Source organism: Mirounga leonina, unplaced genomic scaffold (assembly GCF_011800145.1).
Source record: "Mirounga leonina isolate KUSES-001 unplaced genomic scaffold, KU_Mleo_1.0 Mir_376, whole genome shotgun sequence".
Classification (NCBI taxonomy): Eukaryota; Metazoa; Chordata; class Mammalia; order Carnivora; family Phocidae; genus Mirounga; species Mirounga leonina.
This window is the reverse complement of record NW_023270718.1, coordinates 8,756,128-8,771,613: the sequence shown is the minus strand read 5'-3', so window position 1 is coordinate 8,771,613 and position 15,486 is coordinate 8,756,128. Positions and strand designations below refer to the sequence as shown.

The 15,486-nt window shown below is 43.2% G+C and overlaps 1 protein-coding gene across 1 annotated transcript in view; it reads right to left on the bottom strand.

Moving 5' to 3' along the window:
• Positions 1–3,583: 3,583 nt before the first annotated feature.
• Positions 3,584–15,486, bottom strand: part of NLRP2 (NLR family pyrin domain containing 2) — a 36,758-nt gene continuing 24,855 nt past the window's right edge. The window contains 5 exon segments of the mRNA XM_034986520.1: positions 3,584–3,602; positions 4,442–4,612; positions 9,257–9,427; positions 14,645–14,815; positions 15,144–15,323. Of these exon segments, the coding sequence (XP_034842411.1) occupies positions 3,584–3,602; positions 4,442–4,612; positions 9,257–9,427; positions 14,645–14,815; positions 15,144–15,323 (712 nt within the window).

Sequence of the window (15,486 nt, the reverse complement as noted above, 5' to 3'; positions counted from 1 at the left end):
CCTCAGAGACAGAGGCCGAATTGCAGTTTGTTGAGGGGCGATTAAAAACTGCCTTTGCTTACAGGTATGATGATTCTCTCCCCCTGCCGCTGCTTATTTTCCCTACCCCTCATTCTCCGACTGGTGTCTTAGCGCAAGAAGACAAACCTCTCGAACGGGTGACTTTATATACAAAAAATTCTCGAACTGTTACTCCATGTCTATCTCTTGTCGCTTCACTCATTCTCCAAGGACAAAAGCATTCTATTCAAATTCTAGGTTTTGACCCAGCGCTCATTGTTTTACCTATCTCTTCCACATCTTTTAAGGAAGTCCTTCCCTTCTCTACTGATCTGCAGATATCTCTTGCTGATTATACCGGGCGCATAGGTTGCCACTATCCGTCAGGTAAATTATGGGACTTCCTAAAGCGCACTGCCTGGGTTATAAATCCCGTGGGTTGTAACGCCCCAATCCCCTCAGCTCCTACATACTTTATTGATGGCTCTTCCTCCCGGCGCGCTGGAGTCTGGGGCCCTGTTATTCAGCACTCCATAAAAACCCCTTACACTTCTGCTCAACAGGGCGAACTTGCAGCTTTATTGTTCTTATTGCAGAATGTTCATTATCCTATAAATATCATATCTGATTCCGCTTACGTAGCTGGCATTGTTGCGCCTTTGGAAACAGCTCTTATTTCCACAACTCATTCTATCATTAACCCTCTGCTTCAAGAACTACAATCAGAAATTCAATCTCGAACTCACCCTTTGTTCATTACTCATATCCGCTCTCATTCTAACCTCCCTGGACCTCTTACACAGGGAAATCAGTCTGCTGATTTATTGGCTACTCCTATTTTTGAAACTCAACAAGCAGAACATGCCCATCTTCATACCAACGCCAACCGCCTTCATTCACACTATAAAATACCCTTGCGCTCTGCCAGGCAAATAGTCTCTTCCTGTCCTATTTGTCGACCTCTACATTTAACTGAGCATCCAGTGGTCATCAATCCCAGAGGCGCAGCTCCTGATTGTATTTGGCAAACAGACATTACTCATTTTCCCCCTTTCGGATGCCTCTCATATATTCATGTCACAATAGACACCTTTTCATAATTTCGTCATGCTACTCCTTTGACGGGGGAAAAGGCTGGGCATGTCATTTCTCATTTGCTTGAATGTTTTGCTATTATGGGGTTACCCACTTGTATCAGGACAGACAATGGCCCAGCGTATACTAGCAAAAAAGTACAAGACTTCCTTGCAAAATGGCAAACACAACACATCACAGGTATTCCTTGTAATCCTCAAGGACAAGCTGTGGTAGAAATGGTGCATGCCACCATTAAAAAACAACTCTGTAAAATTATATCTAAAAAGAAAGGGGGAATCTCTCCTCGAGATATCATGACACAAATCTTATTCATTTAAAAATTTATTTATTTATTTGACAGAGAGACACAGAGAGAGGGAACATAAGCAGGGGGAGTGGGAGAAGGAGAAGCAGGCTTCCTGTGGAGCAGGGAGCCTGATGCGGGGCTCAATCCCAGGGACCCTGGGATCATGACCTGAGTCGAAGGCAGACGCTTAACGACTGAGCCACCCAGGCGCCCCCATTTTAAATTTTTTAAATTTACCCCAAGGAGAACCATATACCAGAGCTGACAAACATTTCTCGTCAGCCTCAATCTCAACTCAGGACGAACCCGTGTGGATAAAAAATGAGGAAAATAATTGGTTGCCTGGGAAATTAGTTACCCGAGGCCCTGGTATGCTTGTGTCATTCCAGATGGATCCAGTCGAGCAATTTGGATACCTCTTCGGAAAGTCCGGCCGAGGACCAGTGATGAAGACAACAGAAGAGGTCTCTCAGCCACTGCAGGGATGGACTACCCAGCCCCCTGTCCAAGAGATGGCAGCACCCTCCTTGAAGAGACCTCGAAAACGAAAACTGCCCCCGACAACACCCCCAACTTGGGGGCAACTGAAGACCCTCACTCAGAGGGCGGAGCGAGTCCTGCAGACAACCAGATCTACCAAAAGCCCTGAACATTTGTTCCTGGCTATGTTACTGGTGGTGACATGCGCCTCTGCGATGGGTGAAAAACACGCCTACTGGGTGTATGTACCCCATCCTCCCTTGTTGCGTCTAGTCGAATGGACAGAATATGGACCTACTGTTTTTACAAATGACTCTACTCATCTCCCAGCACCTTGGTCCTCTGTACCCTCAAAAAACGAGTGAATGCCCAAAACTTCCATCACAGAGTGCTTAGGGCAGCGGCTGTTTTGAAAAAAGAAAGGGGGAGCTGTGGGAAACAGAACACCCCCGCGACCACTGGCGCATGTTCGCTCAGACTCCGAGATCTCTGAGAAAACTCGAGATTGCAGGGTTAAAAATAACCCAAAAGGATCAGAGTGAAATGCCCTTGGGACGTGTGTGGTCTGTTCTCAAGTACGCAGCAGAAGATGTTTTGTAGATAGGAAGCCAGCTGTAAACAGCAGGCTGTGCATTCCCTTCTTTGTTCTTTTATCCTGTGTTAAGGTCCGAGTACAATGGTGTTTACAATTAATTGATCACAGCCAGTTACAGATTTCTTTATTCCTTCTCCACTCCCATTGCTTCACTTGACTAACCCTGTGTATGTGGAAGAATGTGCCTTACTAAGCCCCTGCTGTAAATCATTATAGATCTATATCATTGTAGAAGGTATATTAGATTATGGAAAATAAACCTTGGCACCTCGGTCTGTTTGCTCGGGGTCCCCTGTGCCTCACTCTGCTGTCATCTCTTTTTCTCAGTTCCTTCACTGCCCCAGGTCCCCGATTCTCTGAGGTCGACAAGGTGCCCCTGGTTTTGCTAGCATATTAATCTATTTTGTTTTGTGGTTTAAGATTCACAATACATCCATGCAATAAGGCTTCAGTTGTAAGTTCTGGAGGTCTAATGTACAGCATGGTGACAGTTAATAATTCTGTACCATATACCTGAAATTTGCTAGGATAGTAGATCTTAAGTGTTCTCACCACACACATGTATACACAAAAAGTAACTATATGAGGTGATGGATGTGTTAATTAGCTTGATTATGGTGATCATGTTACAATGTTTACATACATCAAAATCACAATAAAATAACTCTGGTCAAAGTAAGGGCCAAGGAGCTTCAAAATATTTTCAACATGACCCTCCAAGGTCAAATTTAATTTTGTCTATTCATGATTGTTGGAGGTTGGTCATGGTCTGCAGTAGAAGCACAGAATTAGTTCCCACAGTCAAACTGTGTCTGGCCAGGTGATGAAGGAATCAGAAACAGTGTCACCATGCAAGAGAAAATGACTCTAGTTAACTTAAAAGAGCGTATCAGAAGGATATGGGGTAGCTGACAAAATCAAAGAACTAAAACCACATTCTGAATCCAGGGTCTCTGTGCCTGTCTAGGATCTGTGATTCAGGAAGAAGGCACCCCCACCCCCAATCGCTCATCTTGAGATTCAAAGACTCAGGAAAGAACATCTAAAGAAACAGCTCAAATGTTGTCTCTGTGAGTGCTTTACGCCTGGATTAAAACTCACTGATACTATGTACAGTAAGAGGGCTAGCTCACCAGAATGGGGCTTAAAAACAGAAACAAACGTCAGAGTCTACACATTCCTTTTGACTAGCAAGCTACCTTGTTGAGTATACATACAATCTGTTTCTTCTACATAATTATCATTTCAAGCCATCAGTTGTCTACATTGCATCTGAGAATTTAAACAAGTTTGTGCAAGACAAAGAAGAGTTGTAGTGTTCTCTGTTGCCACGGTAACAAGTAGACAACACAGCTCAATGGCAGCTTGCTTTGATGACCAACAGAGGACACAGACTCCTTTCATTCCAAGGCAGACTCACTCCAGAAAACACACTTCTTTTTTTTTTTTAAAAAGATTTTATTTATTTATTCATGACAGAGAGAGAGAGAGGCAGAGGGAGAAGCAGGCTCCCAAGGAGCAGGGAGCCCGATGCGGGACTCGATCCCGGGACCCTGGGATCATGACCCGAGCCGAAGGCAGACGCTCAACCATCTGAGCCACCCAGGCACCCCAGAGAACACACTTCTAAGGCAGACCGACTGCCAGACCTCTGTAACCAATACGGCCCCAACACAAACTTTTTCAAGACACCACAGGAGAGCTGCAGCTTGATTTTCCTAACACAACAATGGCTGGCTGCCATAACTCTCCCTCACTTAGAAGAAGTCTAGCTTCAGACTGGGTTTGGGTCTCATCCTTTGACTCATTTTCTTGGCATTAGCAACAGAAGGGACCAACGGGAGAATTATCAGGCAATCAAACATCAATGGATGAAAACTAAATGTTAGCTGTAGTTGCCTACAACAAATTCCTATGGTTCGTGCTCACCCACAAGCCTACCATTCCTGGAGGAAACACCGTGAGCAGCAGGAGGATCATACCTGAGTGTCCAGAGGAAGGAACGCTGAAGTTTCAAGGTGTCACACAGCATCTTTATTCTGCTATACCCCAAGGAATTCTGGCCCAGGTCCAGAGTGACCAGGCTCTGATTGCTGCCTAGGGCAGATGAGAGGATTTCAGAGGTGAAAGGGGTGATGGCACATCTCCACAACCTACAGGGGAGACACAAAATTAGTTAGTTCATTCAACCAACATGTACTGATATGGTCCTATACCCCAGGCACACTCTTGGGTGTTGGGGACCCAACAGGGAACAACAAAAGTCTCTTCCCTCTGAGCTCATGTACTTATAGGAAACAGATGTATGTAGTGTGTCATATCCAATAAGGTTATGAAGGGCAAAGGGAGAAGCTGGGGGGTGCTCACTACAATGGTTGAGAAAGACCTGAGGGGTGAACCATATGAACCATAGAGAGATCCGGAGTAGGAGCTCCCAGGCAGAGACATAGCTTATGCAAAGGCCCTGAGGTTGTGTAGAATTATCATGTAAAACAATACCGAGGTAGCCAGCTTGAGCGTGAACCAGGGAGGGTTGAAAGAGATGAGGTCACAGATAAGATGGAGCCATCTCACAGAAGGCTCTTAAGACATTGTAAACTTTGGATTTTACTTGGAATGAGATGAGGAACTGTCGAGGGTTTTGAGCAGAAACATGACAAGAGCTATAATTTAGAAGTTATTTTTTTTTTTTTTAAGATTTTATTTATTTGACAGAGAGAGACACAGTGAGAGAGGGAACACAAGCAGGGGGAGTGGGAGAGGGAGAAGCAGGCTTCCTGCAGAGCAGGGAGCCTGATGTGGGGCTCGATCCCAGGACCCTGGGATCATGATCTGAGCCAAAGGCAGATGCTTAATGACTGAGCCACCCAGGCACCCCTAGAAGTTATTCTTAGTACTTGGCTGAAAAACTGTAGGGAACAGAGAAGGCAGAATACAGACTAGGCTGAAGGCTATACAACCACCCAGATGTTACCAGGAGGTATTGGGGGTATGAGAACAGATTCTAGATATCTGGAAGACAGTAGCAGTAGGCTTGGATTTGATATTTGAAAGAAAAAAGGAATAAAGGATTTTGTTTTGAGCAAATAATATTGTACAAATGTTCAAGGGAGGATGTGAGGGCGATCTGGCTGCGACATCTGTCACCCCATTGATCGCCAGGGTTGATTCGGCTGATCTGGCTGGCTAGGCGGGTGTCCCCTTCCTCCCTCACCACTCCATGTGCGTCCCTCCCGAAGCTGCGCGCTCGATCGAAGAGGACGACCTTCCCCGATAGAGGAGGACCGTTCTTCGGTCAAGGGTATACGAGTAGCTGCGCTCCCCTGCTAGAACCTCCAAACAAGCTCTCTCAAATGTTCAAGGGGTTTGCATATATATGTGTACACATGCACAGACACACACACACACAAGAGATTAGGTCATACGTTTAAGTATTTCCCAGGCTAAACCTAACATCAAACATTTAGCATACTTCCTGGCACACTGAATAACATGCAAACATATTTCATGATCATAGCCAACTCTTCTGATGAATACAACCAACTCCATTTCTTAGAACACATAACTGAGATTATACCATCAGGAAGTCAAGGCTTACTAGATACATCCCTACACCAGTAGTGAATGTGGTTAAGAGAGCCGCCCCCCTCCCCCGTCATTATTAACATCACCAGCCTCTGCAAACAGGCACCTGCCATGAATTGTAACAACCAGAGGTTTCCCCACCTGCAAGCTTGAGGATTTGTTCAGTTGGCATCCTCACCAGTGCTGGGAGCTTTACAAATACTGTTGTCTGGGTCTTGTGGAGACCCCGGTTTGAGTGGTCTGAGGTACAACCTGGGTGTTGGGATTCCCAAAGCTGCAAGAATTTCTACTACACAGTAGAGGTTGGACACCATGACTCTGCCTTATCTTCTTGTGCTGTAGAGGCCAGAAAACTAGCTACCATCTGAGTGTCCTTCACTAGTAAGTTTCCAGATTCAAGTATGTTTGAGTGATGGAACCTAACTCATACAGGATTGTGAGACAGAACTGAGTTGAAGACATTTATCTGCTCATGGAGGTGACATTTTCTGCAGTATCGAATTCCTAGCTTTCTGGAGGCTGGGAGCTGGGCCGCCACTCCTTCTTGATGACTTAAGTGTTGCATCTTAACATGATCCACAGGTGGCCTTTGGATGACCTAGACTAGAAGCTATTCCTTTAGCCATTCTAGTGAATTTTCTCCCCCAGCTTTATTGATGTATAGTTGACACATAAAAATTTTATGTATTTAAGTTGTACAGTGTGATGATTTAATATATGTACGTACTGTGAAATGATCACCACAATTAAGTTAATTAACACACCTGTCAGCTCACTGAGTTACCATTTTTTGTGTGAGAACAATTTATTTGCTGAGAGAACTGTTTTACTGTTGAGAAGTAGAAGTTTCTGGAGATTTTCTTTAATCTTTATGGAGATATAATTGACATAAAACATTGTGTAAGTTTAAGGTGTGAAATGTGTTGATCTGGCACATTTATATATTTGCAAGAGGATTCCCACTGTAGTGTTAGTGGACACCTCCATCCCAACACATCATTTCTTCTTTTGGTGAGAAAATTCAAGATCTATTTTTTAAACAGGCTCTTAACTACAAGGGAACAAACCAATGGTCACCAGGGTGGAGGTGTGGGGAGGATGAAGGAGTGCACTTGTCCTGATGAGCACTGGGTGCTGTATGGAAGTGTTGAATCATTATATTGTGCACCTGAAACTAGTAATACTGTGTTAATTGCACTGGAATGAAAAAAATCTATTCTTTTAGCAACTTTCAAGTATATAACAGTATTATTAGCTATAATCGTCATGCTATATGTTAGATCTCCAGAACTTATTCATCTCTATTTTTTTTAAATTTTATTTATTTGACAGAGAGAGAGAGACAGCAAGAGAGGGAACACAAGCAGGGGGAGTGGGAGAGGGAGAAGCAGGCTTCCTGCTGAGCAGGGAGCCCGATGCAGGGCTTGATCCCAGGACCCTGGGATCATGATCTGAGCTGAAGGCAGATGCTTAATGACTGAGCCACCTAGGTGACCCTGGAAGTCTGCAACCTTTGATCAACAGCCCCCCATTTCCTCCCACCCCTTGGCCCCTGGCAATCACCACTCTACTTTGTCTCTATGAGCTCAGCTCCTTTAGATTCCACATATAAGTGGTATCATACAGTATTTGTCTTTGTCTTATTTTACTTAGCATAATACCCTCAAGTATCATCCATGTTATCTCAAATGGCAGGATTTCCTTCCTTCTCATGGCTAATATTCCATTGTGTGTGTATATATTTCACATCTTCTTTATCCAATCATCTGTTGGTGGACACTTAGATTGTTTCCTATCTTGACCATTGTGAAAAATGCTGCAATAAACATGAGAATGCAGATATCTTTTCAAGATCCTGTTTCATTTCCTTTGGATATATATCCAGAATTGGGATTGCTGGATCATAAGATAATTCTTTTTTTTTTTTTTTTAAGATTTTATTTAGTTATTTGAGACAGAGAGAATGAGAAAGAATACATGAGAGGGGATAGGGTCAGAGGGCAAAGCAGACTCCCTGTCGAGCAGGGAGCCCGATGCGGGACTCGATCCAGAGACTCCAGGATCATGACCTGAGCCGAAGGCAGTCGCTTAACCAACTGAGCCACCCAGGCGCCCTCATAAGATAATTCTATCTTTAGCTTTTTGAGGAACCCCCATATGGCTTCCAGAGTGGCTGCACCAGCTTGCATTCCCACCAACAGTACGCAAGGATTCCCTATTCTCCATGTCCTCACCAACACTTGTTATCTCTGTTCTTTTAATAACAACCATCCTGAAAGGTATGAAGTGATAGCTCATGTGGTTTTGATTTTCATTTCCCCAATGATTAGTGATGCTAACACTTTTTCATGTCCCTGTTGGCCATTTGTCTGTCTGATTTGGAAAAAAAAAATCTATTCATGTTCTTTGCTCATCATTTTTATTTATTTTTTGCTATTGAGTTGTATAAGTTCTTTATCTATTTTGGATATTAACCCCTTATCAGATATATGGTTTCCAAATATTTTTCTGTAGGTTGCCTTTTCATTTTGTTGACTGTTTCCTTTAGTAGACAGAAGCTTTTTAATTTGATGAAGTCCCACTTATTTATTTTTGCTTTTGTTGCCAGTGTTTTGGACATGATATACAAAAGATCATTGCCAAGACAAATGCCGAAGAGCTCATGTCCTATGTTTTCTTCGAGGAATTTTACAGTTTCATGTCTTAAGTCTTTAATCCATTTTGAGGTAATTTTTGTGTATGGTGTAAGGGTTCAATTTCATTCTTTTGCATGTGGATATCCAGTTTTTTTCAACCCTATTTATTGAAGAGATCATCCCTTCTCCACTGAATATTCTTGGTGCCCTTGTCAAAGATTAGTTGACTGTGTATGTGGGGGGTTTATTTCTGGGCTCTCTATTCTGTTCTTTTGGTTTACGTATCTGTTTTTATGCCAGCACCATGCTATTTTGATACTATGATTTCATAATATAGTTTGAAATCAGGAAGTGTGATGCCTCCAGCTTTGTTCTTTGTCAGAACTAATTTGGCTATTTGGAGTCTTTTGTGGTTGCCCACAAATTTGGGGATTTAAAAAAAAAATGTGAAAACTGCTATCCTACTGGATTTTTAAAGTAATCAGATTTGTTCCAATCTTTTGTATTTGAGCTGGGGGATTTGCTCCACCAATATTTTATTTCAGATAGAGATTAAAGTAAAAAAACCTAACTTACCATAGACATTTGAGGTTACATGTTGGCTTCTTCAAAGCCTCACACAGAAACGTCAGTCCAGTAATTCCTATGTGATTCAGCCCCAGATCCAAGTGTGTAAGGCTTGAGTTTTGCTGGAGAAGTGTTGGCAGATCATTGCAGCCACTGTTGGTTATGCTACAATACCAAAGCCTAGAAATCAATCACATGAAGAAAATAAACTCAGAGTCCTTCCTGAGGAGATGTACCAAAACCAAGCTCGTTGACCTCAAGTCACAGGTTTTACACAAGCTCGCAGACAGTGAGACATGGAAATGAAATCATGAGTGGAGTTATAATTACTATATAAGTGATTATATAGGCCCCCCCCCCCCCACTCCACACATGCAAAGATGTCTACATCCTAATCCCTGGTCTCTGTGAATACTTGACGTTATGTGTAAAGGGGACACTGCAGGTGTGGTTAAGGATCTGGAGGTGGGGAGATGATCCAGGTGAGCCAATGTCATCACAAGGATCCTTACAAGAAGGAGCATGAGAGTCAAAGCCAGCAGGGGGGAGAGGTGATGAGACAGACAGAAGGACACTGAAAACACTACACTGCTGGCTTTGGACATGGAGGAAGGGGCCATGAGCCAAGGGATGCAGGCACCTCTAGAAGCTGGAAAAGGCCAGGAAATGGATTCTTCCCTGGAGATCTCAGAAGGAACACAGCCCTGTGGACACCTTGATTTTAGCCCAGGGAAACCCATTTTGGACTTCTGGCCTCCAGAACTTTAAGACAATGAATTTGTGTTGTTTTAAGCCTCTGAGTTTGTGACAAATTGTCATAGAAACAGGCAACTAATACAAGTGGTATTTATTATTTCTACCCTAACTATGGGACAGAGAATATCCATCTTGCCTTCACCTGCAACTTCTATTAGGGAAGGGGCCAATTATACTTCCTAAATCCAGTTACCAGACAGGTAGTATCCAGAGGTGGAGGGCACCAGTTCTCATCTGGACAAGTCTGGCACTAGATCCTAGATATCCATTAATCAGCTACACCGGATATCAGTGGTACTTCTTCTTAACCATTGAAAAAAAATTTTTTTTTGCCTTTCCCTGGTTTACTATTAGTGTTCTGAACTTGATATTAGCAGAAAATCAGAGATGATTGAACTTATCATTGGCTACTTTCTTTCTTTTTTTTTTTTCAAGATTTTATTTATTTATTTGAGAGAGAGAATGAGAGAGAGAGAGCACATGAGAGGGGGGAGGGTCAGAGGGAGAAGCAGACTCCCTGCTGAGCAGGGAGCCCGATGCGGGACTCGATCCCGGGACTCCAGGATCATGACCTGAGCCGAAGGCAGTCGCTTAACCTACTGAGCCACCCAGGCGCCCTCATTGGCTACTTTCATAGGCAGAATAATGTCCCTCAGAGATGTCTGTGCTCTAATCCCCAGACCTTACATGGCAGTTGAGATTGAGACTAGCGATCCTGACATGGTGAGTTACCCTGGACTATACAGAGGGGCTGAATCTAATCATAGGAGTCCTTTCTTACTGAAGTGGAGAGTGATGCAATGTGTGGGCTTGGGGACCCACCACAGCTGGCTTTGAACCAAGGAGCACAGTGGCTGTTAGGGGACAAGGCCAGCTCTCAGCTTGCAGGGACCCCATCCCACAGCCACAAAGAAGCAAATTCCGCCAACAGCCTGAATGAGCAAGGGACTGAATCCCTTCCTAGAACCTCCAGAAAGAAACACGGCGCTGTGCATACTGGTCTTCTGGCCTATGGAAGTATACAAACCATGTTAAGCTGATAAGCTCATGGTAATTTGTTATAGCAGTAATAGAATACTAACATGGCTGCCTTTTAGTTTCAGTGAACTTTATAAGTGATTTTATCAGCCTTGGCTCCCACAAGGGCCCCCTGTCACGTTGCCAGACCCCAGGGAATAGCAGTCATGTGATATATCCAGGGATGTGGGGCCAGAGGCAGCCTTTCAGAGGAACCAACACACACCCCCTTGGCTTGGAAATTTGTAAATTTATAGAAACTTCCAGGACTATGGGGTAACAGAGGAAGGCCCAAGCAAGTTCTGACAACTTAGTAAAGTAGGGACATGGCTCACAAACAGAATTGAGGTCCAGAAAGAAGAGGTCTTGACCTGTAGTTCCTTAGAGTCCTACCTCCAAAGGGGTGCAAACACGATGACATTTAATGTCTGAGTCTTAGCTTTCTCACTGCAAACTGGAGAGAAGGTATTTATTTTATAAGGCTGGCTGAGTAAATGAAAAAAAATCCCTGGCAAGGCCTTAGGAAAATGCCTGGCACATATTAATTAATTCAGGTGCTTGATAAATGTTGGCCATCACTATTTTTTTCTGTTTAGATGTTCTGGGTGGCAGTAACATGTAACATAACTTAAAGACAAGAGCTAGTGGGTTGGTAGCATCTTAATTCCTATGGAACTTTATATTATTTTAGTGTTTGGGGGCTGAGATAGTGGGGTAAAATCCTTTCCTTCCACCTCTCTCCAGCCACGAACTGAATGCTTCATGGAATTTCAAGTGAGTGAGTAGTTGTTGGATACTGGGTGCCTTAAGGCATATCCTAGATTAAAACTGGTTTATAGGAAATGCTGACAGTTACTGTCAGGGGCGATTTTGTAGATGGCAAGAACACTGGAGATGTTAACACTGAATAGAATCTCTGAGTAGACACAGTCGATGCAGCTCCATTCTTTTCTCAAAATTTGTCCTATGATTTTACTGTTAACAAGAGGATTTTACAGAAAGTGTCATGTCATCTGTGAAAAGAGAGAGTTTGACTTCTTCTTTGCCAATTTGAATACCTTTTCTTTCTTTCTTTTTGTTGTCTGATTGCTGTTGCTAGGACTTCTACTACTATGTTGAGCAATAGTGGTGAGAGTGGATATCCTTGTAGTGTTCCTGATCTTAAGGGAAATGCTCTCAGCTTTTCCCCATTGAGGATGATAAAAGACTTCACCCGCAAATTACTAGAGCTCATACAGCAATTCAGTAATGTGGCAGGATACAAAATCAATGAACAGAAATCAGTTGCTTTCTTATACACTAACAATGCAACTGTAGAAAGAGAAATTAGAGAAATAGCACCAAAAACCATAAGATAACTCAGAAAAAACCTAACCTTAACCAAAGAGGTAAAGGATCTGTACTCTAGGAACTACAGAAGACTCATGAAAGAAATTGAAGAAGACACAAAGAGATGCAAAAACATTCCATGCTCATGGATTGGAAGAATGAATATTGTTAAAATGTCTATGCTACCCAGAGCAATCTATACCTTCAATGCCATCCTGATCAAAATTCCAATGACATTTCTCAAAGTGCTGGAACAAGCAATCCCAAAATTTGTATGGAATCAGAAAAGATCCAAAATCACCAAGGAAATGTTGAAAAAGAAAAACAAAGCTGGGGGCATCACATTGCCCGATTTCAAGCTATATTACAAAGCCGTGAACACCAAGACAGCATGGTACTGGCACAAAAACAGACATACAGACCAATGGAACAGAATAGAGAGCCCAGATATGGACCCTCAACTCCATGGACAAATAATCTTCGACAAAGCAGAAAAAAATATGTAATGGAAAAAAGACAGTGTCTTCAATAAATGGTGCTGGGAAAATTGGACAGCCACATGCAGAAGAATGAAACTCGACCACTCTCTAACACCATACACAAAGATAAACTCAAAATGGATGAAAGACTTCAATGTGAGACAGGAATCCATCAAAATCCTAGAGGAGAACATAGGCGGTAACCTCTTTGACATTGGCTGCAGCAACTTCTTTCAAGATTCATCTCCAAAGGCTAGTGAAACAAAAGTGAAAATGAACTTTTGGGACTTCATCAAGATAAAAAGCTTCTGCACATCAAAGGAAACAGTCCACAAAACAAAGAGGCAACCCACAGAATGGGAGACGATATTTGCAGATGGCACTACAGATAAAGGGCTGGTATCCAAGATCTATAAAGAACTTCTTAAACTCAACACCCAAAAAAACACAAATAATCAAGTCAAAAAAATGGGCAGAAGACATGAATAGACACTTACCCAAAGAAGACATACAAATGGCTAACAGACACATGAAATTCATTAGCCATCAGGGAAATCCAAATCAAAACCACATTGAGATACCACCTTACACCAGTTAGAATGGCAAAAATTGACAAGGCAAGAAACAACAAATGTTGGAGAGGTTGTGGAGAAAGAGGAACCCTCTTACACTGTTGGTGGGAATGCAAGTTGGTACAGCCACTTTGAAAAACAGTGTGGAGGTTCCTCAAAAATTTAAAAATAGAGCTACCTTATGAGCCAGGAATTGCACTCCTGGGTATTTACCCCAAAGACACAGATGTAGTGAAAAGAAGGGCCATATGCACCCCAATGTTCATAGCAGCAATGTCCGCAATAGCCAAACTGTGGAAAGAACTGAGATACCCTTCAACAGATGAATGGATAAAGAAGATGTGGTCCATATATACAACAGAATATTACTCAGCCATCAGAAAGGATGAATACCCAACTTTTACATCAACATGGATGGGACTGGAGGAGATTATGTTAAGTGAAATTAGTCAAGCAGAGAAAGTCAATTGTGGTATGATTTCACTTATTTATGGAACATAAGGAATAGCATGGAGGACATTAGGAGAATGAAGGGAAAAATGAAAGGGGGGAATCGGAGGGAGAGATGAACCATGAGAGACTATGGACTCTGAGAAATGAACTGAGGGTTTTAGAGGGGAGAGGGGTGGGGGGATGGGTTAGCCCGGTGGTGGGTATTAAGGAGGGCACATACTGCATGGAGCACTGGGTGTTATACGAAAACAGTGAATCATGGAACACTACATTGAAAACTAATGATGTATTGTATGGTGACTAATATAACATAATAAAATAAAAAAAAGAGGATTTTAATGAGCTTGTTGGCAAATAACTCCATGTACACTCAGTTGCAGGTAGAGCTTATGTTACATGGTACTAAGAATATGCATAAGGAATGCCTGGGTGGCTCAGTCAGTTAAGTGTCTGCCTTTGGCTCAGGTCATGATCCCAGGGTCCTGGGATCCTCCTTCTCCCTATGCCTGCTGCTCCCCCTGCTTGTGCACACTCTCTCTGACAAATAAATAAAATCTTTAAAGAGGCATGCATTAAAAAACCCCAAACCTGGAAACCAGCTACATCCCCAAATCCCTATGAAATATTGACACTATGTTTTGTATTTTTTTTCTAACACCCTCCTGTCAGGTCTCACCAGATCTAACTGCCAGCATTATAATTGGGGTATTCAAAGGAACTATTAAATGCTTGGACCTGTCCTCTTTGAATCCAGTATGCACACATGCACACGCACAGCAGCACAGACTTACACCAGCATCTATAGTTGACGGTCAGGGTAACTCAAGCCTTCACACAAAAGCTTTACCCCACCATCTCCTAGGGCATTCTTTGCCAAGCACAGGTGCATCAGCCTCTGGTTGATGATCAAAGCAGAGGAGAGCTCCTTGCAACAGGCTTCTGTAAGGTGACAGTTTTCCAACCTGCCAAAGGGTCACACAAGTGGTAAGAGGGTGAGAACATTTCCAAAGCCCAATTTTCTTGGCTGTCACCAAAGGCTAGAGTTCCCAGCTACAGCTCTTCTTGTTAGCCCCCTTCTTCTCTCACCATGTGTTTAATGCTCAATCATGAAGGACCAAGAGTGAGAGAAGGGTAAGATGCACGAGCCTCCTGCCTGGGACCAGAAATGGGAACCAGGTGTCCACATCAGTAGGAGGTCCCATATGGGTTTCCCTGTATGTCCCGTACTACCATTGCTCTTCCCTATGTGGCCCCAGACCTAAAACAGAGATGCTCCATGGGAAGAGAGGCAGTACTTATGATAGCCTCTGCAGGAAGCATTTTGGGTGTTTCAGAGTCGTGCACAACGACTTGGCGCTCTCCTCCGGGAGCTCATTTGCTGTGAGGTTCAGGCAAGTGAGGGACTGGTTGATCTTGAGGGAGGAGGAGAGATGGGCCCATTGCTGGGTGGTGGCAGAACAAGTCACCAACCTGCCAGAGAAATGGGAACAAGTCATTCTTAAGAACCAACCACTGGATAACTATCTCCAGTTTTACCCCTCATTCCACATTATGTCACGTCCTGGACTAAATGATGTGGAGCAGCGGCTAAGTGTGGTCCCTGGACCAGCTGCATCAGCATCACCTGGTAAGC